The sequence below is a fragment of the Electrophorus electricus genome, chromosome 13 (genome assembly GCF_013358815.1).
Source record: "Electrophorus electricus isolate fEleEle1 chromosome 13, fEleEle1.pri, whole genome shotgun sequence".
NCBI classification, from domain to species: domain Eukaryota; kingdom Metazoa; phylum Chordata; class Actinopteri; order Gymnotiformes; family Gymnotidae; genus Electrophorus; species Electrophorus electricus.
Window position 1 is genome coordinate 14,249,220 of NC_049547.1, and position 24,333 is coordinate 14,273,552.

Genomic DNA, 24,333 nt, shown 5'->3' on the forward strand with positions numbered 1-24,333 from the left:
TGACTTTTTTATTATAATCTTTATTAATTGGATATTTGACAAGAATTCTTTTGCATATAAACAAACCATATAACAAACCACAAACCATATAGTTCCAATATGTACATAAAGCATGAGATAAATCCAGAAAACATACATATCAACATACTGCTAAACAAAACTGAACATCCATAATACTGGACACTGAAAATGGGAAGGTTCTCTGATGATTAAGTAGAGGTTTATTTTTCTCCTTTATTCTTAACTCCTGCCAACCCAACCCTATCTGAGTTGCTGCATTTTTTGGCTGTCTTAAAGAAGGATGGAGAAAACATGAGATGCAGTACTATGTAAACAATGAGTCATGTCTATGTCTCCACAGAATGGCTCAATTGTATAATAGTGAGGTTTGCACCTAGAAACTCTCCCTTTCCTAAAAGCAGCATCTCTCGGCCTGGCTAATACCACTTTGGTGTTACTTTACATCCATCATATGCTATTATCTGGAAATATCTTGTTTCTCTCCAACTCAGCACACTAACCCCCCCCCCCCAAAAAAAGACTGATCAATTCATTTGAGCCATTTTAAGCATATAGTGCAATAGAAACATGAGATTAATACACTCCACCGTCAAAAGGGATGGAGTGTGTTTAGTAGAATTTTGAAACAAGTGGTTCTTTCTTGCAGATTAGTCTATATAATAACCTGGATGTTCCTCCTGATAGGACATTAAATATACAGTTTAATAATACTTTTCTTGGTTCATAAATATAGTTTATATAATAATACATGACAGAGAAAAAACAAACAAAAACAAAAAAAAACACTTCATACAGGTCAAAACCTCTGCATTGCAGACACCATTTTGCTTTGTAATGGACTTTTGTATAGCTCTCGAAAATCTGGAGCCCTTTCAGATGGTAATAAAACAGAGGACTGGGATAATGATTTAAATGATACTGACACAGCACTGGCTTTGATGGAGTGGCTCCATTAAGATTCCCTTGCTCTATAGATATCATTAATGCTATAACAAAAACAGCAATACCAAATGGAGCCTATAGCAATCAAGTGTATTCCTTCCTGGGGAATTATGAAGCTAACTTCAAATTGCAAGGGAAAAAAAATGTGACAAGATTGAATTTTAAGTGTCATAAAGTGCTATTTCATGCAATATTTTTCCCCTCAATCAACAATAAATATTTGTATGTAAAGTGCTATGCACCATCATGAAGCCCAAATAAAGACAAAAATATTAAAGCCACATTACCTTCAATATCACCTTCCGAAATCATTAAGGACTGATTCCATTTAAAGGTCAAAATAGAAAGATAAGTAAAAAGCCAATGATGTTTAACAAAACTCACTGCCTTAAACTGTATTTTGTTAAAGTGCTTAGAAATTGCTACTGCTCACCTTATCACCATATTTTATAACCTAAACTACATGAAACATTAAGGATAGGGTTAGGATTAGAGTTACTCTAAGAAATGAAAACAACTTCCAAAACAAGTTTTTTAATGACTCTAATCACATCAAAAGTAAACTAACTCTTTAGACAATAAAAACAAAGCAGTCTTCATTACATGGGCTTATAAACCCTTCCTTCCTGCCTCCAAAGTGCTTTAGCACCTCACCTTTGGCACCTGCTGCATCATCTCATTCCATGCTCCAGTCTGTCTGTGCTGGATAGAAAAGGGGACTGTGGGAAAGCTGAGAGGCAAGCGGGAGTGGGCGGAAGCAGGTGAGAGCGGGCAGGAGCTGGCGCACATTGGCTCATGCCTCCATGAGTGTCCACTGCCTCAGCTAGATTCATCCACTAGCTTGGCGCCATTGATACCACGGTAGGTGACCCTGCTGGGCCGCACAAGCACGCCATGGCTGGGCCGGCAGCTGAAATAACGGCGGCAGCCCACCGAGCCGTCATTCCTCCCCTTGGCGCTGCGAAGCTCCAGGCCCAGCCAGAGACCTGGGGCAAAGTCAGCCATGCCCAGGTAGCGGATGGTGCCCATCTCATTGGCTCCACTAAGCAGGACCTGCATTCCCAGGTGTAGCTTGACGGCGCTCTCTGAACTTGTGGAGCTGCCAGGCGCCGCAGAGCTTCCCGGCCTTCGCAGAAGGGCTGCGGACAGGCGGAGGGCTGTCCGAGCTGCACCCGGCGTGCTCCAGCGATGCCGTACACTCGATGAATAGCTGCTGCAGGATGACAAGACCGGAAGCGTGCTAATTAAAGGTACTGGTGCTCATTTATCCTCCTCCTTCACCTGTATTTTCACTTGTTTGCCAAAGTAAACAGGTTATACAAAATAACAAGTGTGTGTGTGTGTGTGTGTGTGTGTCTATCAGGTTAAAGTAAATAAATAAAAAATATTCACAAAAATATTATCGATGTATCACTTTTACATGTAAAGTTTATAGCACTCGAACTTTATAGAACTTGAATTTGTCAGTGCCCTCTAAAATTAGTGCCACTCGCATTATTAAACACAAGTCATGCTGATAAAATGTGAGACATCTTACATTTTCAGTAAAAGATTAAGCTGATAAACAGATCACATTTTTCCCCCATCATCTTTATCTAATTCTGGAGGACACTATATTTTTTCGAAGAATAATCAGTTTTTCCCTTGTTCATTTTGTCTTTATCTTGGTTGTATGTGAGAAGACTGATCGAAAATATGATGGAGTTTGACACCATATGAATATGTTTAAGTGAGTTCAAAAGGGATGCTGTAGGTGTCTCCTCACCGGTTAGCTGAATTGTTCTGATTCGGTTCCCGCTGTGCAACAATGGCTGAAGAGGTGCTAAAACTACGACGGATTCCTGCATCCCACACACACGCATGCACATGCAAGCATACACAAACACCCATTCATGATTACTGTAATTTGCCAATACAGCTACAATAATCTTTCACACCACTTCTATTTAGAATCTGTGGACCACCAGACCACACTGATGTGGACAAGCTAACAGCAAGGGCTCACCGCTGAAGGTGCGATTATGCCGAGAGGAGGACAGCACTGACAGGCAATCCACAGACCCATGGATCCTGGGAGCAAAGTAAACATGCAATATCAATTGCCATCATTTCCAGCAAATAGCCTACCTCTGTCTGAAGCCATGGTGTGATACGACCCTCTCAGTACATAATGATTCCAACAGACTCAGGCGGGAATTCACTGACGTTCTTTAAATTTAACTGCTGGTGATGCATGGCCATAAAAATCCAGGGACAGCGCCAGTGATCAATAGTGCAACATGTACCGTGCCAGCAGCACCGCCGATATTGATTACCTTTATTATATTTAAGCATTAATGCGGAAAACAGTTGGTAAAATTGACCGGGATCAGCAGCTTTGCTACACAAGCTTACGGGGCGAGTTGCGCCCACGCGGGAAGGCGCGGCGCCAGACGCCATCCGATGAGGGCACAGCACGCAAGCAGCCAACGGCGAGTCTGAAATTAATGTCTGATCCAGCGAAGCCGTGGCTAATCGCACAAGCTGCACATGGGACCTGCTGCTAATTGCACTCGGCTGGTGAGCCGCACGATTTCTAAGGCCCCTAGTCACGCGCCCATGCCGTTTGGAATACATCGGAAAGACCAGCAGTCGTGCCAGCCTGTTACTGGTTTCAAGAGTCGAAGAAATTTCCATGCAAAACTGGCCACTGCTAATTATTCGAATCTCATGTAAATCAAAGATAATATGTAATTAGACTTCCAATATCTGCACCTTGTTTTGGCAAACCTCAATCACATGCATTTGCGTGAGCAAGAGAAATGCATTTAATATTTGATTATGTAGATGGGGTTAAAAGGCACATGTAGGCTTGTAAGGTAGTTTAATACTCAACAATCATGCTTCTATGAGTAGAATACTTCCTACTGGTTCCAACAGTGCTCTCAACAACATGGCCTAAGATTAAGTCATGGTGAAAAGGGAATTCTGCACACATGAATTAGTGAGCCTGCTTATCCAGGGCTGGTCCAAAAATCTAGCTGTTGAAAAGACAAGAGTGATCCTACAAAGAAATACCGATGATACCGATAGGAGTGCATATTCCCAGAAATATCCATAAGCGTGCAGAACTAATTAGTGTTGCTCAAGTGATTCTATTGAAATAATGTTTGCAAAATCTATCAAGAAAACGCATAACAGGCTGTCTGGTCATGGGCGAGGCTACATGTTAGCCAGTTATTTAAGAAATCCATCTCATGTTGTTTATAAAGGAGAAGAAATAAAAAGAAAGAGATGTCTGCATCCAGTTTACTAAATGCCTACAGATCAGTCTGACAACATGAGAACCAGTAAACAGTTGAGGAAGTGGCTTCAGCACTCTCAGGATATGGAAGCTCTCCATTAGTTCAGCCAGATACTTCGTCTCCATGGCTGCCCTGAGGGTTAATTACGAAAAAGGAAAAAGGAAAAAAAAAGAAGAAAAAAAAATTGTCCAAGTTCTGTCAAGGCAAATCTTATGGCCAGGGGCACTGGAGACGGCTCTGTCCCAGTAGCAGGGTAGACGAGACCGTGGCGGGCAGGCCAGGAAGAGGGGAGGGGCCTCGTGGGCAGTGTCTTGCACACCGAGGGGGAGGCTTCACGCGCTAGGAAGGATGCAAAGCTGGGAGAGGCTGAAGAGATAAGGGCCACCGTCAGGAGAGGGATGGATGGGGGATGCTAGCTGAGGAGGAAAGTGAAGAGGAGAGAATGGCTGATAAAATGACCACCAGGTATTATTTCTCATGTGAGACTATACTCAGTGAGAGTCGCGGTAGAAGAGCAGCGGAGTGGCAGGGCGGCGCCATAAACCTACCACTACCTCTCCCTGAGCTCAAGGTTTCATAAGCATTTGAAGAGCACAAAGCCTGTTTCACCTGAAGGAAAGCCAACAAAATTTAAAAGCCATGAATACACGGGGCATATAATCAATATCATTGCATTAAGGGGGCATTTCTACTCTTTGTATATGCACCCAATGGTCCTCAATTTTAAGTACAGTACCACCTGAATGGAGTTTCATAATTATTTACCAACAGAAGTCCAAGTCACAGCAGGTGAAAATAATTCATTACAGCCGTTGTGAAGTTTATCCATTTCAGTAGATGAGGCAGCACATTTTGCTGAGGAACTTAATGTACCCATTACAATACCAGCCAAACAACTTGCTCTTTTAGAATGTGGTTTAAAAACAGTTGATTTACTAAATGCCACTGAATTAATAATAAACCTTATGGTGGAACTCCGGAAACTCTTAGGACAAACATGGCCTAAGAGCCCCAGCAGAAATGACTAATTAAGTGCATACAATTAAAACAAAAGATGGAGTGTTATTTCCCCTTTCACCATGCTTACTTTTTTCCTGTTGGAGACCTTTTTAAACACTTGATTTGGGTAATTTGCTTTAAATCATCCTTCTCTAAATGTCACACATGCAATCTAATGATGCAGCCGTCTGTATAAGGGATGGCAAAGTAAGGCTCTCTGACCAAGATGGAGGCATTAGAAAGGGTACTGAACATCCTGTTTACCAAATCATAACCCTCCTCTGAAACACAGACATCATTGTGAATCACTCTCACAAGAGCTCTTTCAAAAAATAATTAATAAATAAATAAGAATGCAAGTGTGACTAAATGTATTTGATAACAGAAGAGGAGATCATGTCAGATGAATACAGGTTATGATCACGCAAGCAAATATGTCACTTACCGCTGGACTCGTGAGGGTGGGGCAAACACTCCATGTTTAGGGGGGCAGCTGAAATACTTCACCCCTCCCACGGAACCATCATTCTTCCCACTGGGCTTGTCCAGTTCAATACCCAGCCAAAAGCCTGTGGCCCACACAAACACCCACAAGCACACAAACACACATCTGAAATATATGTCAACACTACAGACAGACACTACAGGTGGTGCATGCTGACTCATCATTTGGGGTATTTTCCTTCCAATACAGCCTGCTTTAATGGGCCATGAAGGAAAACCCATTCTTCACCTCCTTTGGGCGTAAGGCAAAACTGCACAAGACTGACCTCAGATGAGGAGGGTTCACTTTAGTACTCCCACTCTGAAACATTTACAGCATTTAGCTGACACTTTTATCCAAAGCGACTTACAATTATGACTGAGTACAACTTAAGCAATTGAGGGATAAGGGCCTTGCTCATGTGCCCAACAGTGGCAACTTGGCAGTGGTGGGGCCTGAACTGGCAACCTTAGTCAAGTACTGCTGTTAACAGATTTATTAATCAAATCAAATATAAAGAGAAGTCTATGTTAGCTAAAAAAGTCGTGGTTTTTAATAATTTAAAATTTTGTAATCAATAACAATTTACTCAATGGATGAATATGAAACATTACTTCAGCTGCAATGCCCGCAGATTGTAATCTTTTACTTTGCAAATGCACATAGCATCTGTTCTAGCTTGGCTGCCTCAATGCCAGGTGTTGTCAGAGAGAAAGCTTTGCTGCTAGAGCTGACCACAGCATGACTGTGTCTGTACCGCATGGAGAGATATGCTGATGGTGGAACAAATGCTTCACTAGGAAGTGCTCCTGGACCCAGTGAGAGCGAGACCCCACCTCCCCCTCTGATACTTGTGGAGATTAATAAGCCTGGTATGTGTTTTAACTTGAACTTTGTTTTGAACACGAGATACACTGCCCTTTTCTTTTCTTCACCCGTTTCTTTTTGATTCTGCCAGATAAAATACTTTCAACTAAATGAGATTTGCAGCTTGTCTGAGCCAGTACACAGATTAATCATTGCTATAGATGGTTGTAGTAGTAAGAAAATTAAAAAGATGATGATATTCTATACTTGTAACGACTTTTCAGTTCAGGATTAATTGTTCAAGAAGCAGCACTATCTTCTTACAAACCCCATGCTAGCTAATATGTGAGCTCAGCAGAGGAATAGCCTTCAAACCCCGCTCAGCCATCAATTCCTAAAAGTATAAGGACAACGTAAAGACTGGAGTATAGTGTAGCACAACCTGTGGTGAGACCCTACCTGGGGCAAAGCTGGTCTTGCCATAAAAACGGACAACTCCTGTCCTCTGTCCCACCACGAGAACACGCTCCCCTAAATGCACCTCGGGAAGCTCACTTACAGAGCTGCCAGCTGACGGTGTCCTGCTACGGGCCACCCCTGGGACAGGGAAGAGCCAATCATCATCTGCCACTCTCTCAGAGCACTATCCCTCTCCCCAGCACGCACACGCCGTTGGTGCGACAATCAATCGCAACGATTGGTATTGCTGCAAAAGCATCCACATCAGTCGCAACTCCATTATCAACACTTGTTATTTTAAATCATCAGCAACAGTGTAATCACAGTGAATCGCAGAGGCAATCAACATCATCATTCTTGTATTAATAGATGGCTACGTTTATGCTACTTGTGCAGGAAAAGTGTGATAAATGCATAAATCACACATTTGCTTGTGACAACAACACACATTTGGGGGTGAAATACTGGGTTGCATGTAAACCTTATCTGCAGTGCATCTGCATGATGAGAGATCAGCATGTGCGTGACCCTACCAGACAATGGGGTGCTGCCGAGTGAGCGGGGGCGGGGAGGTGGTGGCAGAAATGTGGATCTGGCGGTTGGCAGTGCGAGGTCCTGCCGTGGCCGCAAGGGGCGTCGCTGCCGTGGAGTGGGGAGCGGAGGGTAGCGGGCCGGAGCCTGCCTGGAGTCCAGAGAGGAGGAGGAGGATGTGGAACAGCTCCGTGAGAGAGGACCTGAGAAGGACAGGCAGAGGCGTGTCAGTGAGTTACAGAGAAAGCGAGGGGCGATGCGAAGTAGAGGCGGCCTTGTGATTGTTAGCATTAGGTAGTCAGTCAAAGTTAGAAGCCATGTGAAAGGAGTTACTTCAGTGCACAGTAGAAGCACACAACAAAACTCCCAGCTACAAACCTACAAATAAACTCAGACTTGGAGAGCTCAGAGTGCTGCACGTTAATATCAGCCATAAACATATGGCTTTATGCTCCTCCGACATTCATTGTCCTCTTGTGACCACACAGAGTTCTTGCATCAAGGGAACTCTGCAATATATATGTCCCTCTTTCAGACTAATAAAACCAGAGGGGCAGACTCCAGGGCCTCTATACAGTAGTAACTGAGCAAAATTAGAGTATAAACAATTGGTCCTGTCCTAATCTTACTACAGAATTTTGTATTTATTCCTGTCTCTCTACAGTAAAAGCCAATAACCACGCTGAATGCACTTGATGTACATGCAACAAATTCATTTTATTATAGAGTTCCACATTTCCTTCATCCATTTATACAGAAGGAGACTAGCAAAAAACGGAATGAGGGAATTTTTGGCCCGACTGTTCAATAGGTGAACTTTAGTCCATGCATGTGCCACTGCCACATATAAATGAAGCAGGGCAATGGGGAGCTTGATGTGCCTTTACAGGCCTGGGGAGATGTCAAAAACAGCCTTAAACCCAGCTACACCACTTAAAATGGAAAGAACCAGCTCATGAGGCCTGGCAGAGCAGTGCTCTAAGCCCTTTTAATGCAGGTGTGTCGGGGTGTCATTAAACCTTCACATCCCAGGACCTTCATGGGCCAAGGAGTTCGTTAATGAAACAAGTTGGGGGCAAATGCAGAACTCCGCACCATGTCTTAGTGAGCTCAGTGTTGCGTAGGATATCTTGTCAGGGAAAGCTGTTTGAGCCAACCTGATTAAACGCCTTCCACAACTCGCTAAATATAGCATGCTGACACCATCCCCTACTTCGAAGAGCTTGATGGCCTTTTGGACAGCATATTAATTAAAGCACATTTATGGCATAAAGAAGAAGGTTCACCTTATTAAAGATCTGTTCTGTCAAAATCAACCATCTTCATGTTTTTAAAAGTGTTAATGGTAAATGGAGCTGAAGAGAACAGCAGGGGGAACAGCTTCCTTTAGAGTGGGCCTCAGCATTATAAAACACACACACATATAAATACACATTTGTTTTATTTATTTTTTTTTAATTTTGACAGCTAAGGTTAAAAATCTAACTTCAACCTAACTTCTAACTTCATGCAGCACACAAAGCAACAATCAGTTTTAGCTATCCAACAAGGTGTTGTTTATGTTTATGCTATTTATATGTTTATATATATATATATATACACACACACACACACACACACACACACACACACACACACACACACAGGTGCACTTTGTAGTTCTACAATTACAGACTGTAGTCCATCTGTTTCTCTGCATACTTTGTTGGCTCCCTTAGCCCCCTTTCACCCTGTCCTTATTTGGGTCATTATCACACAGGACCACCACAGAGTAGGTATTATTTGGGTGATGGATCATTCTCGTGACGTGGTGGTGGTGTGTTAGTGTGCGTGGCATTGTTACGAGGCGATCACACCCAGTAGAGCTAATGATGTTTTCAAACACCTCAGGTGTCACTGCTGGAGTAAAAATAGTACACCAAATAAAAATATCCAGCTAACAGCATCCTTTGGGTGGTGTCCTGTGGGGCAGTGTCCTGTGACCACGGATTAATGGACTGATGGATGACCAAAACAAACTGTACAGCAAGAGATGATCTACTGTCTCTGATTGTACAAGGTGGACCAACAAGATAGGTGTATCTCAGAGTGGACAGCGAGCTAACAATACAAACCAAAGGCATCTAAACGAACCAAACACAGGATTTGATGTCACAAGATGCGACACTAAACATGCCATGACAGAACAGACAGCACTGATCCCCCCCCCCCCCCCCCCCATTACATACAGTTCAGCACTGGAACTGTAAACCATCTCTTTGCATCATACCTTCTTTTGTATGTGCATGGACGGAATTTCTGGTGCCGTTTTGACTTCTTTATCCATTTTACCACCTCTTGCTATACCACCAGGTATACACAACCCCGACAAGGGTATTTAGACCATAGACTATATTATACATACTTCATGTCAAATTTTTTTAAACCTTATTTTGATTCGATTGTAAATTTGAGAGTGTGATCATTAAGCAAACCAGGATTAAGATGTAACAATGTATCATTTTCTTGTTTGGTCTGGACTAATGGAACCGAACAGAAGTATGAACTCACCCTAAACCCATAAGCATGAATATGGAGTTGGTCCTCCCTTTGCAGATATAATAGTTTCCACTTTCTACAACATTTTGGAGTGTGTTTGTGGGAATTCTTTGCACATTCATCCAGAAGAACATTTGAGAGGTCAGACACTGGTTGGACAAAAGGGCCTGGCTTGCAATCTCCATTCTTGTTCATCACAAAGGTGTATACTGGGATTGAGGTCAGGGCTCTGTGCAGGCCAGTAATGTTCTTCCACACCAAACTCACCTAAACATGCCTTTATGGCATGCTGAAACATTAAGATTTCTCTTCACTGGAACTGAAAAAGAACCCCATACCATTATCCTTCCCCAACCAAACTTTTCACATGGCACAATGCAGGTAATGGCATTTGCCAAACCTAAACTTGTCCATCAGACTGCCAGACAGAGAAGTGCGAGTCATTACTCTGCAAAAACACCACTTCCTCTGACACTTAGCATTCTGTTTGGTGATGTAAGGCTTGCATGCAGCTGTTTGGCCATGGATACCCATGAAGGTCCTAGCACAGTTTTTGTGCTGTTGAGGCAGCAGAGTGTTGGCGACTTTTACATAATCAGTAATCAGCGACCCTGCTATGTAACTTTACGTGGTCTGCCACTTCTTGGCTGAATTGCTGTGGTTCCTACATGCTTCCACTTTTCAGTAATACCACTCTCAGTTCATCGTGGAATATCTAGGAGGGAAGAAATTTCATGACTTGTTGCAATGGTACCATACTATTACAGTACCATACTCAAATTCAGTGAGCTCTTTAGAATCTCTCATTCTTTCCCAAATGTTTGTAAAAGTACATTGTATGGCTAGTTGCTTGATGGGACTGAATGAAACACTTGAATTCAGTGATTAAGAGGTGTGTCCCAATACTTTTGTCAATATAGTGTGTGTGAACAGCTGATGGACATCTGTCTTTGTGTACTTCACTAACATTTTGAATATCTCTACATCTCTAACTACAGTACACTGCAGTTACCCACATGGAATCTATGGGGGGAAAACATTTAAAAAAAAATTATTTATATATATATATATATATATATATATATATATATATATATATATATATATATATATATATATATATATATATATATATATAAAATGTAGAAGTTGTACAAGTTGGTGTCCCTCACACATAATAACTGCATTACGTTGGCAACCCATTTACATCACTAAGCTTCTGCCTTCTTTAACTGTGTTTGAAAAGTAAAAAAAAGTAACTTCTAAATGACTACAGAAAAACTAGCACCATTAAAAAAAAAAATCACCAAGACCTATAATTCACAGAACACTTGGACAACAAAATTAAGAAATAACATCTCATCACCTCTCATGCTGTTGCAACCACAGAACAGAATTATGGAACAGTGATTTCTCAGTGGATGGGAAAATGCTTGCCAACTGAACATAATGGTTAAATAGCTGAGAGACCCAAAGGCAGGTATCAGGGCAAACACAGTGCCATGGTGCAGGTATACTCCCCATATAGAGCTACTCTGCAACATCTGATGATGACTTCTGAAAGTCCAATGATCATACTAACTGCCTACATGGTAGAAAATGTGTGGTGTTTCAGTGAAATGCAGAGTACCAGTTTAGCCTCATCAGCTAGCTACTTATAAACACCTACTTTCCAGGTGTTACAATCTGTAGGTTACCCTTTTACAGACTATAGCCTATAGTGACTTAGAAGTCCCTAAAACAAGCAAAAACAGACAAGACTAACAACACAGAGTTTAGTGCATGTACAGTTATGTGCAAGGAGTATCAACAGACAGGACACAGCTCAAACAACCATCACCTCACCTTTAACATCGCTGCCTTAACTGTTTCCAGCTACTATACATCGTAGTTCTATATCTATAAATTGTAGTTATTTTTTTCTGGAGATTACTTTTCTTCAATATGGAAAGCTTCATGTTTAATCATTTTATTGATTTACTGCCATGTAAACAAGCCTTGCCCATGTCAAGACACTGTGTCTCAGATGAAATTCTTCAACTCCTGACTTCCAGCAATCCAACTACATGTCCACTGGATCCAATTCCTTCCGCTCTGTTCCAGACAATCACAAGAGATCTGCTTCCTTTCATCTGTCATCATCAACAACTCCTTATCTTCTGGATACGTGCCTACTGCATTCAAAACTGCGAGGGTGGTACCAATCCTCAGGAAGGCCACACTTGACAGCTCCAGCGTTACCAACTACAGACCGGTATCACTTCTCTCTTTCCTCTCAAAAACCCTTGAATGAGCAGTTTATAATCACTTGTCTCTTTTTCTCACCCAGAACCAGCTGCATGATCCCAATCAGTCTGGCTACAAACCGGCACATTCTACAGAAACGGCTATCATAGCAGTGACTGAGAAACTTCATGCTGCTAAAGCTGCCAAACAGTCATCTGTTTTGATTCTTCTAGACCTTTCAGCAGCCTTTGACACAGTGAACCACAACATTCTCTGTTCTTTCCAGGCTTGGTGTGACTGGCTCTTCTTGGAGATGGTTGGACGGTCCTATCAGGTGACATGGAGAGGATCCACATCCAAACCATGTAGACTCTCCACTGGTGTTCCACAAGGCTCAGTATTAGGCCTCCTTCTCTTCTCTTTGTATACTCGTTCTCTTGGTGATGTAATAGATTTTCATGGTTTCTCCTACCACTGCTATGCCGAGGACACTCAATTATTTCTCTCTTTTCCACCCTTTGACACGCAGGTCTCCAGACGTATCTCGGCATGCTTGACTGACATCGTGTCATGGATGACAGCCCACCACTTGAAGCTCAACCCCAGTAAAACTGAGCTTCTGTTCATTCCGGGTACTCCCAACCCTTACCATGACCTCACGTTCATGTTCCTTTGAGAACTCCCTGGTATCACCATCCGAAGCTGCCCGTAGCCTGGGCATAACTTTGGACAACCAGTTGTCGTTCTCAACTCATGTTTCTAACCTAACCTGATCTTGCAGATTCCTCCTTTGTAACATATGAAGAATTCGACCCTTTCTTTCACAGGAAACTACCTAGGTGCTTGTGCAGTCTGTTGTGATCTCAAAGCTAGACTACTGCAACTCGCTACTTGCTGGTCTTCTTCTAAGAGCCATCAAACCTCTACAGCTTGCCCATAATGCAACAGCAAGACTAGTCTTCAATCTTCCAAAGTTCACATGTTACTCCACTGCTGTGCTCCCTTCACTGGCTAACTGTAGCTGCACGCATCAGATTTAAAACCTTGATGCTTGCCTACAAAGCCAGAAATGGACCAGCCCCTTCATACATGAGGTCAATGGTTAAAGCCCGATCCGTACCTCCAGTACTTCGAACCTCAAATACGGCTCGGCTTGAAATACCTTGCTTCAGGTTTAATGGACGACAAGCATCGAGACTATTTTCTGTCCTGGCACCAAGATGGTGGAATGAACTCCCACTTGCTGTCTGGACAGCAGAGTCCCTTGCAGTCTTCAAACACAGACCGAAGACCCATCTATTTGCAGAATATTTAAAGGACAACTGACACTGCTCCCATATTGACTGACTAATTTAGTACTTATTGTAGGGTATTGTTTATGTTGTTTAACAAACTCTAGCACTTATTGTTTATAGCACTTATCATTGTTTAAGATAGACCTTATGTATTTTGCAATTCTAGGTATCAGCATTCATCCCTGTATTCTACAGTATTCTAGTTCACTGGTATGTTTGATTCTAACCTACTGTACTAGGATATATTCTATGAGTAAATGACAAATCACCTTTGTAAGTCACTCTGGATAAGAGTGTCTGCTAAATGCCATAAATGTAAATGTCATGGATTCTTTTCAATATGGCATGATTAGAATGGCTGGTCTTAGGTAAAGGTTAGTGGTTTGCAAATGTTAGTGATTAACAGGCACAAGGCTCTGAAAGCTCCAGTGTACTGGTTACCATACCTGTCTTAATGTCTGACAGCTCATCCATACCAGCTTCAGGCACTGGGAAGGATTTGGCCTTTATAGCTGCTAAACCTCGAGTCCAACCAAAAGGTGCAATCGCACATAAAGAGAAGAAAAGAATGAAACTGTACAAGAAAGAAACAGGAAAAATGAGGGTAGTGACAACCCAGGCAAAACTGATTAAAAATACTGAACCACAGGCAGAAATGAGAGGATAAAGGAATGGTTAAGAATTTGAACTCAAAAGATACAGGTGCAGATTATGACACTACCTGCAAACAAACCAACTGAAAAGCCAGGCATGCAAATGCTATTGAGTGTCTACACTCTGTCTCTCACTCTCTGTCTGTCTCTCTCTCTCTGTGTGTGTGTGTGTGTGTGTGTGTGTGTGTGTGTGTGTGTGTGTGTGTGTGTGTGTGTGTGTGTGTGTGTGTGTGTGTGTGTGTGTGTGTGTGTGTGTGTGTGTGTGTGTGTGTGTGTGACTCTGCTGACATCCACATGAAAAGAAAAGCTGAAAGAGCACTACTAGACTTTGCTCCCAATCAAAACTCTACCTTACACACAAGTACAGATCCTCAGCAGGGTCAGTTTTCAAAAGAAACTGCAGTAAAGTTACATGGGTTTTAAAATTCCCATCTTCTGAATTTAGTCAGGCAATTTTGTGATTTGTGTGAGACATATTCTGTTCTGAGATGATGAAAAATACAGAAAAGTATGATGATTGTTGACTGTCTCAATTGCTTATTCATGAACAAAAGCAAAATGCATTTATACTGAAGAGAGCAGTACCAACCAGTGAGTATAAAAAAAAAAAAATGCTTTTCTTGACTTGTATTCCAACATTGTATTCCAACATATGTTAATCTGCCTCTTAGCCACTGTCATTTGCAGCCAGCCTGCCAGTTCACTGTTGCAGTAAAGAGTTCAATCAAATTTCTATGATGATGCAAATCAGATCAGCAAGGTAAAGCAGCAGTCAATAAGATTTAGAAGAGAATAGACTTGGCTAAAAAATTCAAATGAGTACAATTGTGATGCTCCTCCCCCTCACTCTCTGCCATGCTCCAGTCCCGTCTCCAAAGCCCACCCCTGCACAGGAGGCTGCGCTGCAATTGTGTCTACACTGTGGCCTAACAAACAACAGAAATAAATGTTATACACATCAAATAATAATAATAAACATGAAATATTCTATAACAATGCCTATGTGATAAAAGAACTAGCAAACATTATTTCAGCACTTACATGTTTGTTTCATAACAGATACTGTCATGAATAGTGCTAAATAATCACTAAACCACTTACGAGAGCATTTATAAACAACATGAGAAACAATTAATTTAATTTTAATTTAATTATTTTTTTTCCACACATGCAAGGTCCAGAAGAGCCATACCAGGAGACAGAGTTATCAGCTGAAGCTACTTTTAATCACTAACTAGCTAAAATTCCATCTACCACACCAGAAAAACACTAACCGACACAGGCGCATAATCATGCAGCTGCCATCCTGGACCTTGGCTTCACATTTCTCTGCCTTGCTATTAATTCTGGCCCTCCCTAGTGACTGCTTTTACTTTCTGCTCTAATAAATATAAGCCGCAAGAGCTAGGAGCAATGGATTGTGGGAGCGACTATTTATTTTGCAGCCAAATGTGTAGGAGATCTATATAGTGTTGCATGCACAGCATCTGAACAGAGAGGGAAAAATGCACTACTTCAGAAATACAGAATTAAGCGTAACATTCATTCATCTATTATTAAACATAATTAGACTTATTATTTCATTGGATGAAAATTAATTGAAACTGCAGCATATTACCCCACACCATTCGACAAGTCTGCAAAGGATGCTCTAGGAGGATAATGACCAGGATTATATTATTGTAATTACATTTACAGAAAATAGGTTGATGGAATATTTCTGTTGAATAGTCTTAACTAGCTAAATAACTGCACATTTTGGGAAGATAGAAAGAACACAATACTCTGTTTTCATGGGAAGGTTCACACATTTCAGAATTACTTTTAGTGTTACACAAATGTATGGAAATGTATTGCTCATCATTTCTCATGTTACAGTAATAAAACACAGAATAGTCAATACATTTCAGCTCAAATGCACACGGAATTAGGGATGTCAAAATTCCAATACAGAATTTATGTGACTGATGAAGTGTCACTGTGATGCTTTTTCATCATAAATCTGTGCAATCTCGAGCCATTTAAATTACCTGAGAATAACCAATTTACTACTGATGTCAACGTCTGGCAGCCTAATTCTTTGAAACTGAAATAGGAACACAAAACGGCCTCCTTTTTAAATATCACTTCTGTACTGAAGGAGCTAAACAAAATATGAGTAAAAAGAGCAAGTATAAATAGTACATATAATCAACCTGATTGCGTAATGAATATTAAAGCAAACAGATAAGTTTCATTATGGTAATAAATTAAATTTAGCTGGTATATCATCACTCTGAAATTCTTAACATATTTTTGACTTTTAAAAGAAAATGATATTTATGGAACATTTACAGCGCATTGTACTAATTGGTTAACAACACTGTTTGCATTTTAATTCATGTATGAATATGACAAGCCAAGACAACTTCTACAACAAGCTGAGACCTGATGGGCCTAAATTGGTATGTTGTGTAATAACTATGCAGAACAGTTAATGACCATTTCTTTTAAAACAGATTCAATGTGATTGGATACACAGCTTGGGCAAGTCTTCATTAACTTTGGAATCTGGTAAGTACTTTCAGATTATAAAATATTTAAGCACCAGTGTCTGTTTCAGATGTTGGAGGCAAAGAAACTTGAATTTGTGATTTTGATTTGAGCTCTTTGGGGCTCTATAAGAAATTCTTGGTGAGCCATACTTTTTTTTTTAAAAGTCTCTGATCTTAGGCCCTAATAAATTAAGTAATATGAAGTAAAAAAAAAAAAAAAAAAAAAGTATTTGTGCAGCTGAGAGTGATTTACTGCAAGATATTTAGAACTTCAAAGTTAATCTGATTATTTATTTACAAATCATTACAATTTTTTAATTGAGAGGAGTAATTACTGAGAAAAACTGGGCACTACCTCTTCATACAAAACATAAATTAAATGAATAATCCTCTGTGTAAATGAGACTGCTTGGCAATTGCAATTTTAAAACAACATAATTATTCGTAAATCACCTGCAAACAGGAAAGTAATTGCAAGTGTATTTTCTTCTTCCTGTGAAGGAACATTAGCCCCCTTTTAATGGTACACTTATTGAGTCACGCCCATCGGGTGCAAAGTGGTGGTTCAATAACAAACTCCCATACACCTCTACTCCCCCTCTCTTTCTCATGTCTTGCTGCCCAGCTATTCACTGGTCATGACGATCAGCTGACAATCAATCAGCAGGCTCTATGCAACCTGCAGTCCACTTTTCAGATCAAATGCAGATCAGGAGTCAGACAGCGGTGTGGCAAAGAAAGAAAGAAAGAAAGAAAGAAAGAAAGAAAGAAAGAAAGAAAGAAAGAAAGAAAGAAAGAAAGAAAGAAAGAAAGAAAGAAAGAAAGAAAGAAAGAAAGAAAGAAAGAAAGAAAGAAAGAAAGAAAGAAAGAAAGAAAGAAAGAAAGAAAGAAAGAAAGAAAGAAAGAAAGAAAAAGAAAGAAATAAAGAAAGAAAGAAAAAGAAAGAAATAAAGAAAGAAAGAAAAAGAAAGAAATAAAGAAAGAAAGAAAAAGAAAGAAATAAAGAAAGAAAGAAAAAGAAAGAAATAAAGAAAGAAAGAAAAAGAAAGAAAGAAAGAAAGAAAGAAAGAAAGAAAGAAAGAAAAAGAAAGAAAGAAAGGTTTGTAGTCATGCGAGCCCTGGGCGTGAAATGTTTATAGTTATGTGGCCCATGGGCGTCAAATGTTTGGAGTCATGCAGCCCCTGTGTCATGAAGACCTCCCCTGGCCCATGTTCAGCCTCATCCTGCGTAAACGTGAAGCCTAATGGTCGCACAGGGATGTGAGTCAGGGCTGCCTCCTCGCCCAGCACAGAGCAGGAAGAGAGAGGAAATGAAATAAAGGAGGGAGACGAGGGAGTCTGAAAGGAGTGTAGGTGTCTAGAACAGAAAGATAAGGGCAGTTTAACAGAGATGGTGCAGGGAGTAAAAGAAAGCCACAGGGTCTTGAGGTGAGAAAGGTACCGCTGCTTTAAGCCTTAAGCACAGAGAGGCGTGGCTTATTTGTATGTAGGCAAAGGGCCTGCACAATATATCACTTTTTGACGATTATCACTGTATCGGCCTCTGCATTACTGATATCGTAGGAGGTTGCAATAACAGCCTAACAGATCACCCTTTTTTATTGTGTAGAGTGAGAAGCCTACATATAGCTATATTATCTCAATGTAGTTTTTTTGGCCATACCGTGCTGTTCCAGAAGGTATGATTCACCTAGGAACGTATATGATAGCTTTAATTCTCTCCTTGCTCACCGTCTCATTGCTGATAAATGAACCTCAAGTACTAAGTACAGGTTCTATGACATTTTATTTTCTGTTTTATTTACTGAATAGGTCCTCATGTTTGTGTATTGGGGTGGGCAGAATTCAGATGCATGTAAAGGACTACATTCTATCTGGTTACTTTTAACCTATTAATAATGAGTAGCATTTCAAAAAAGTGCATAAAATAAAATTACTATAATGACACTAGTATTACTGACATCTGTTATTAATGATACCAATATAGTCCTTTAGTGCCACTGTCAGCCTGATACTACTGGTTCAACCACATCTGTAGAAAAAGAAAAGAGGACAAAAAAGGGAAAAACCAAAGCAATAACAATGCCTTATAGTTCCTTTATAAAAGCCCTCATACAAGCAGTTGTGCCCCATATGTCTGCATTTAGCAATAACAGTGGAGTGCAGTTAAGCTCTGCAGGGAAATCCAATACAAGTGTGTGCCCCTGAGATCTTAGAAAAACAGATCTAGCTCATACCCATCCAGTGTAAAACACTGACCTGCCCATCGTATAAATGTGGGGGCATACACACACCCACACCACACACCCACTTATAGATATGGTGAAAATAATGTAAATGAACGCTGTAGCCCCCTTGGGCCTAGCTGTGGGCTGATCAGGAAACGAGGATGTGCAGAGATGATGTCAGATGCTGTTGTCTATCAGCATTAAGGCAATAATCGCAGGGGGTAGAGGGCCCAGCCTGTGCTGAGAAAGGAAAGGCCCCCAGCGAGCACCACTCAGTCGGCCATATGTGAAGAAATGCAAAACAGATTGCCCAGTGTGCCCTGTGCTGCAGCTATGTCTGGGGGTGGCGAGGACAAGTAAATAAACATATTCTGTCTGCTTCACATGTGTGCAAGGCCTGCAGAAATATTTATGAAGTATCCCATTTGTGTGCCGTGTGCATGACAATGACCAAGTTTCTAAGAGTATTCCCTGTGTGTTCAGGCGTGGGTTTTAGAAAGCCCTCAGCTTGTGGGCGTGTATAAGCAGGTGAGTGACAAACAGTGCACAAAGTTGTCCTTGGATTTACTCTCCCACTCCCTTCCCCAGGGGGAGGAGGTCATTCTTCAGCACCACCTCCACCGGTCGCTTCAGGGGAGGTTCAGAAAAAGATATCATGGGAGGGCTAAAGAATCTTAATTGGCTGCGGGTGAAGGTGGCTGGGGGGCATGTTGGGAAAGGGAAGGGTACCTGTGTAGATCCTGGACCTGACCCGGGCAAGGTCGATGTGGCGAGGGGGGCGGACGGGTGCAGCACACTGCCGGGGGCTGGGTCGCCAGCGCTCTGAGAGCTTACTGATTTTAGAGAGAGGAGCAAAGATTCCTGGGAAAGGGAGAGAGAGAGAGAGACACACTTTTCAGTACTAAAAATACTCAGTACAGTCTTAAACCAGGTGAGATCAGCTTTTCTAAAGAGTGAAGAAATGATTTAACATGCCATGGTCAAAATATATATATATATTTAAATTACTGTCAGCTCTTTCAATCTGCTATTTTATTGGTGTGTAGAGATTTATATAGTGGAAATTCACTATTTTCAGCCATGCATTCTTTTATAAGCATCCTTAAAGGAAGACAAGACATCCAGGACACTAAGTCCAGACATAAAATTGGTGAGATGTCACCAGTACCATGTTTCATGGGGCAACTGAAGTACTGGACACCTGCTACAGATCCATCATTCTTCCCCTCTGCGTGCTGAAGCTCTACTCCTGCCCACAGACCCCCAGCAAACTCAGTGCTACCACAGAACCGCAGTGTGCCCACCTGAATGAATGAACAGAGAGAGAGAGAGAGAGAGAGAGAGAGAGACCCATACACACAGACAGTTAGAATGATATTCACCCAATAATTTGTAGAACGTTTAGAGGGACTACAACCGTCAGACAGTCCAATACACCGGCAAACGGAGTGAAAGTCTGCAGGGAACAGCTAGTGAGTTTGCTCCCCAGTCATGCGAGGTCGTCGCGAGGTAATGCCCGTTCGATAGACCTGTTCAAATTACGCCCCATACTCTGGAGAGCAATGAAAAGTGATTATGCTCTTTATTCCAGACGCAGTCAGCGATGAGCCGCGCTTACGCTCAACGGCTGCATACACGTGGGTCAGCGGAGTCGGTGTGGATTAGTACGCCGTCGTTCGTACAGCCAACTAGCTCGGATTAAAAAGAAAAACAAAAAAACAAAACCTAACGTTACGCATAAAAGAGGGATCAAGGAAAGCCAGCAGCGCCAGCCATAATGGGATTTTGATTTGACAATCTACAGATCAGTCACTCTGCCACCCAGCAGGCCAGGGGTCTGTGTACGGCAGGATTTCGCAAATTTTTGCTATCATTAAAAGACGACCATCCAGCGGTAAAGAAGCAGCTCAAAATAACTCATTGATGCCATGTGGGAACTTTTTAAAACCGGCACGGCTACCTGAAAACCTGATCGAAATGTTTCCAAAAATGTGCGACGCAACTGGAAAAACAACGACATCGCAATCAGCACTGCAATGCAGGTGTCAGCTATCTCACCTGTCTCGAATGTCACACTCTCTCCCTCACAGATACTTTCCGCTGTCCAATATGTCCTGTAGGCTGACGGCTGTCGTATGTAACTACAGACCAAATGTTATTACTGGACTCTCTTTCACACATTCCTTAATGTGCCGAGAACTATAGAGTTCTCGAAATGTGCATTTCTAAATGTGTGTCTCAATTTCTAAATGTGCGCTATACTTCGAACATCCGAAACAACAACAGCGATGATATTAACAGTAGAAAATGCGCAACTATGACAGGTATGGATGTACTGTATGTTATAAAGCCAGGCCTAAAAGGATATCAGCCAAAAATCTCTCACTTTACTTCCTGGTGTTCCTATGGCAACTGGATAGTGTTGAGTCTCTGAACATTGTAGTGCAGTGCAGCTCTTAGCCAGAGCTGAAGGCAAAACACAGGGTCATTTTCTCTTCACACACCATATGAAAGCTGCATTTCAAGGGTCAAGTACAGTTTTGGCAACACAGTCTCTTCTCCCCAGCAAGGCAAAATTCTTTAATTTTTAAAAACATATTCTGTACACACTCAAACTTAACAAAAATCACCAGAAAAATATACCATTAAACATAAAATACATAAGATTTGACATGGTGATATTAAGCAATTTAAACCCCACAAAGGGATTTTAAAGGCAGAGTGGCTGAGGTTGTCATGTCATGGTGTAAAGGTGTAGATCCAGATGGAACCGATAACATGGAGCAGGCATCGATGGTGCCATCTTTAGTCACTAGGGAACCTAGGATGGATTTGTGTTGGAGAAGGCCTGCAGGTAAAATCCATGTGGAACAAGTGGCATTGAGCTTTTGTTAGTTAGCATCTCGTGACAAATATTTGTTTGCCCTGCCACCCAGACCCAAGCACCCACCCTGGACCCCAGACCCTGCCCTGACCCTCCCACCCATGCCCACCCTGACTCCCAGACCCATGCAGCCACCCTGGCCCCCATACCCTGCCACCAATGCACCCAGCCTGGCCCTTAAACACCACCCTGTAAGTAAAAGTGGTATGACAAGAAATTTTGGGGCAGGTGCCAACAGAGGAGGAACTGTGCTGAAATTGTCAGCTGTGGATTCTGTTAACTTTCAAAACATGAGCTTAGTTTGTGAAGATTCAGAGCCTAATTACTACTAATTCTTACTAACCAGTAAGACACGATTTTATATGATCATGCCCTATGCTTAATATTAAGCTGTATTAAGATAACATTACTATTAATTGCCCTGTAGACTATGAAGTGTTTCATTATAGTTCTGTGAAACTATGAAAGGTTAAATAATGTGCAGTAAGAATCTTTCTTTAACAGTTAGTCATATTACATTTAGTCATGTGTAAAGTTTAAATCAATACTGCATACTGTCAGCAATAGCACACTTTATTGCTAAATGATTGGCCATTCTATTAGCTAAAAAGCCTGGATTTCTGAACTAATGAAATCTCCTGTGCCACTACCAACAGTGGTGCTGTACAAAAGGAAGGTTTTTCCTTCTTAAGCATACTGTTTTGTCTGGTTGGTTGGTTTTTGCCATATCATGATAATATCCATGATAAAGGGCAAGATAATTATTGTGCTAATAAAAATATTTGTATTTGCACATGCCAAACTGATTATCTTGTATGCTTTGTATTTAAACAACTGTTCAGTATACAGCTGTTCCAAAATGAAAACAGAGAGCAGTGCACCTTCTGGCCGGCGATGACGACCTTGTCCCCGATGCGGAGGCCCATGCGGGAGAGCTGCGCGCAGGCCTTGTCTGACAGCACGTTCAGGACTCGCCCAGGCAGGAGAGGGAGAGGAGCAATGGGGCAGGGCAGGGCCTCTTGCAGCAGGGCCCTCAGCTCCTTGGCCTGGGCCGCGGCGTCTGCCAGCTCCAGAGGCATGTCCAGGGGCTCTGGCACCACGTCTGCAGGACACTGTCCTTTGTCATCCTGCTCAGAAGTGCAGAATGGATGGAGGAGCTTTCATAAGCACTGGTGCAAATAAAACACACGAATATGGGCAGGGAGAATAAAGTTTTTAGAAGCAAACCAAGACTGCTTTACAGGTGTAACTGCCTTATCCGTGATTAACAGAGAGGTTTATCACAGAACAAGCAACATTCTGTACCATGTTATACTCAAGCCACAGGACATCTACCTCGAGTGAACATAAAATCCACTTCACTCAATGAAACTGGCCGCATTTTTCAGCCAAATGCAGGGTGAGATGCCCTCACCCTGGACACTATGCACACTCTCTCGCAGTGTTCCACTTGGATCCAGGTAGCCACTGTGGCCAGTAGTAATGCATCGCACTTGACATTAATTCGGTAACGAGATGAAGGCTCGCCTGCCGAGAGCAGCTACGTGCTGAGGCAATAGAACTAAATCCCAGCAACACGGCTTGTGAGGCCAATTCGGGTGGCCCCGTCCCGAGAAGCAGTGTTAGAGGAGGCAGAGTGCAGTCAGGCAGAGGCGGGGCCTATCCACAAGCGAGGGCCGTCTGGAGTGGATCCTCTCCTCGGGGGAGATGAAAGAGGCTTTGTGCACTTGTTTCCTTCAGGAGGACATGCTATACATCAGCCGTAAGAGCTCCTAGTGGAGCATTTACACGACCAGCAGATCCTCCTTTCACACAGACCCTTTTCACAGAGAACTGCAAACAGCGAGAGAGTCTAAACACACACACACACACACACACAGCAAACAGCACACACTCTGTGCACACAGTACTATAATTTGTCTGAAATATAGTGAAGAGTTCTGAGATGTCCATGACAATGGTCATCAACAGAACAGCCCCTATGATAAATGGAAGAATTGTAGAAACTGAGGGAAAGAAAGATGTGCTGATTTAATATGCTGCCATGCAGACTAACAGTGACCACCTGACCTGAACTCACCATCCAAGCAAACTATTCATAAAGCCAAACTATCACCAGAACCTTAACAAGAAGTGTTCTACTTAACTGTAGAGGGACCTTAGATATGTAACCATACATTTAGTGACACAGTAATTTTGTGACTGACCTAGATAGAAATTAGCTTTCCCTTAAAACCAGCTGACCACTTAAGGTATGCATAAAAAGGCTTAGGTGTATTACTCTATGTAGCTTTCTCTATCACACACACACACACACACACACACACACACACACACACACACACACACACACACACACACACACACACACACAGAAACATAGACAAACTCATTCATCAGTCTTTGTGCTTCCTGTGAAAACATCAGTGTTTGCCAGTTGGCAAGCTA

At 41.9% G+C, this 24,333-nt stretch overlaps 1 protein-coding gene across 10 annotated transcripts in view; it reads right to left on the reverse strand.

Moving 5' to 3' along the window:
* Positions 1-24,333, reverse strand: part of zgc:103755 (uncharacterized protein LOC449988 homolog) — a 32,359-nt gene continuing 8,026 nt past the window's right edge. For 3 of the 10 annotated variants that reach the window (XM_035532545.1, XM_027020573.2, XM_035532549.1), the window contains 10 exons: positions 22,767-23,012; positions 20,170-20,305; positions 19,731-19,862; positions 14,033-14,107; positions 7,530-7,730; positions 6,997-7,134; positions 5,692-5,815; positions 2,969-3,033; positions 2,729-2,804; positions 1-2,176 (listed from right to left, as the gene is read on the reverse strand). In XM_035532545.1, coding sequence (XP_035388438.1) covers positions 1,783-2,176; positions 2,729-2,804; positions 2,969-3,033; positions 5,692-5,815; positions 6,997-7,134; positions 7,530-7,730; positions 14,033-14,107; positions 19,731-19,862; positions 20,170-20,305; positions 22,767-23,012 — 1,587 coding nt within the window. In that variant the 3' untranslated portion in view covers positions 1-1,782. The other 7 variants (XM_035532544.1, XM_035532543.1, XM_035532546.1 and 4 more) reach the window with 7 other exon arrangements.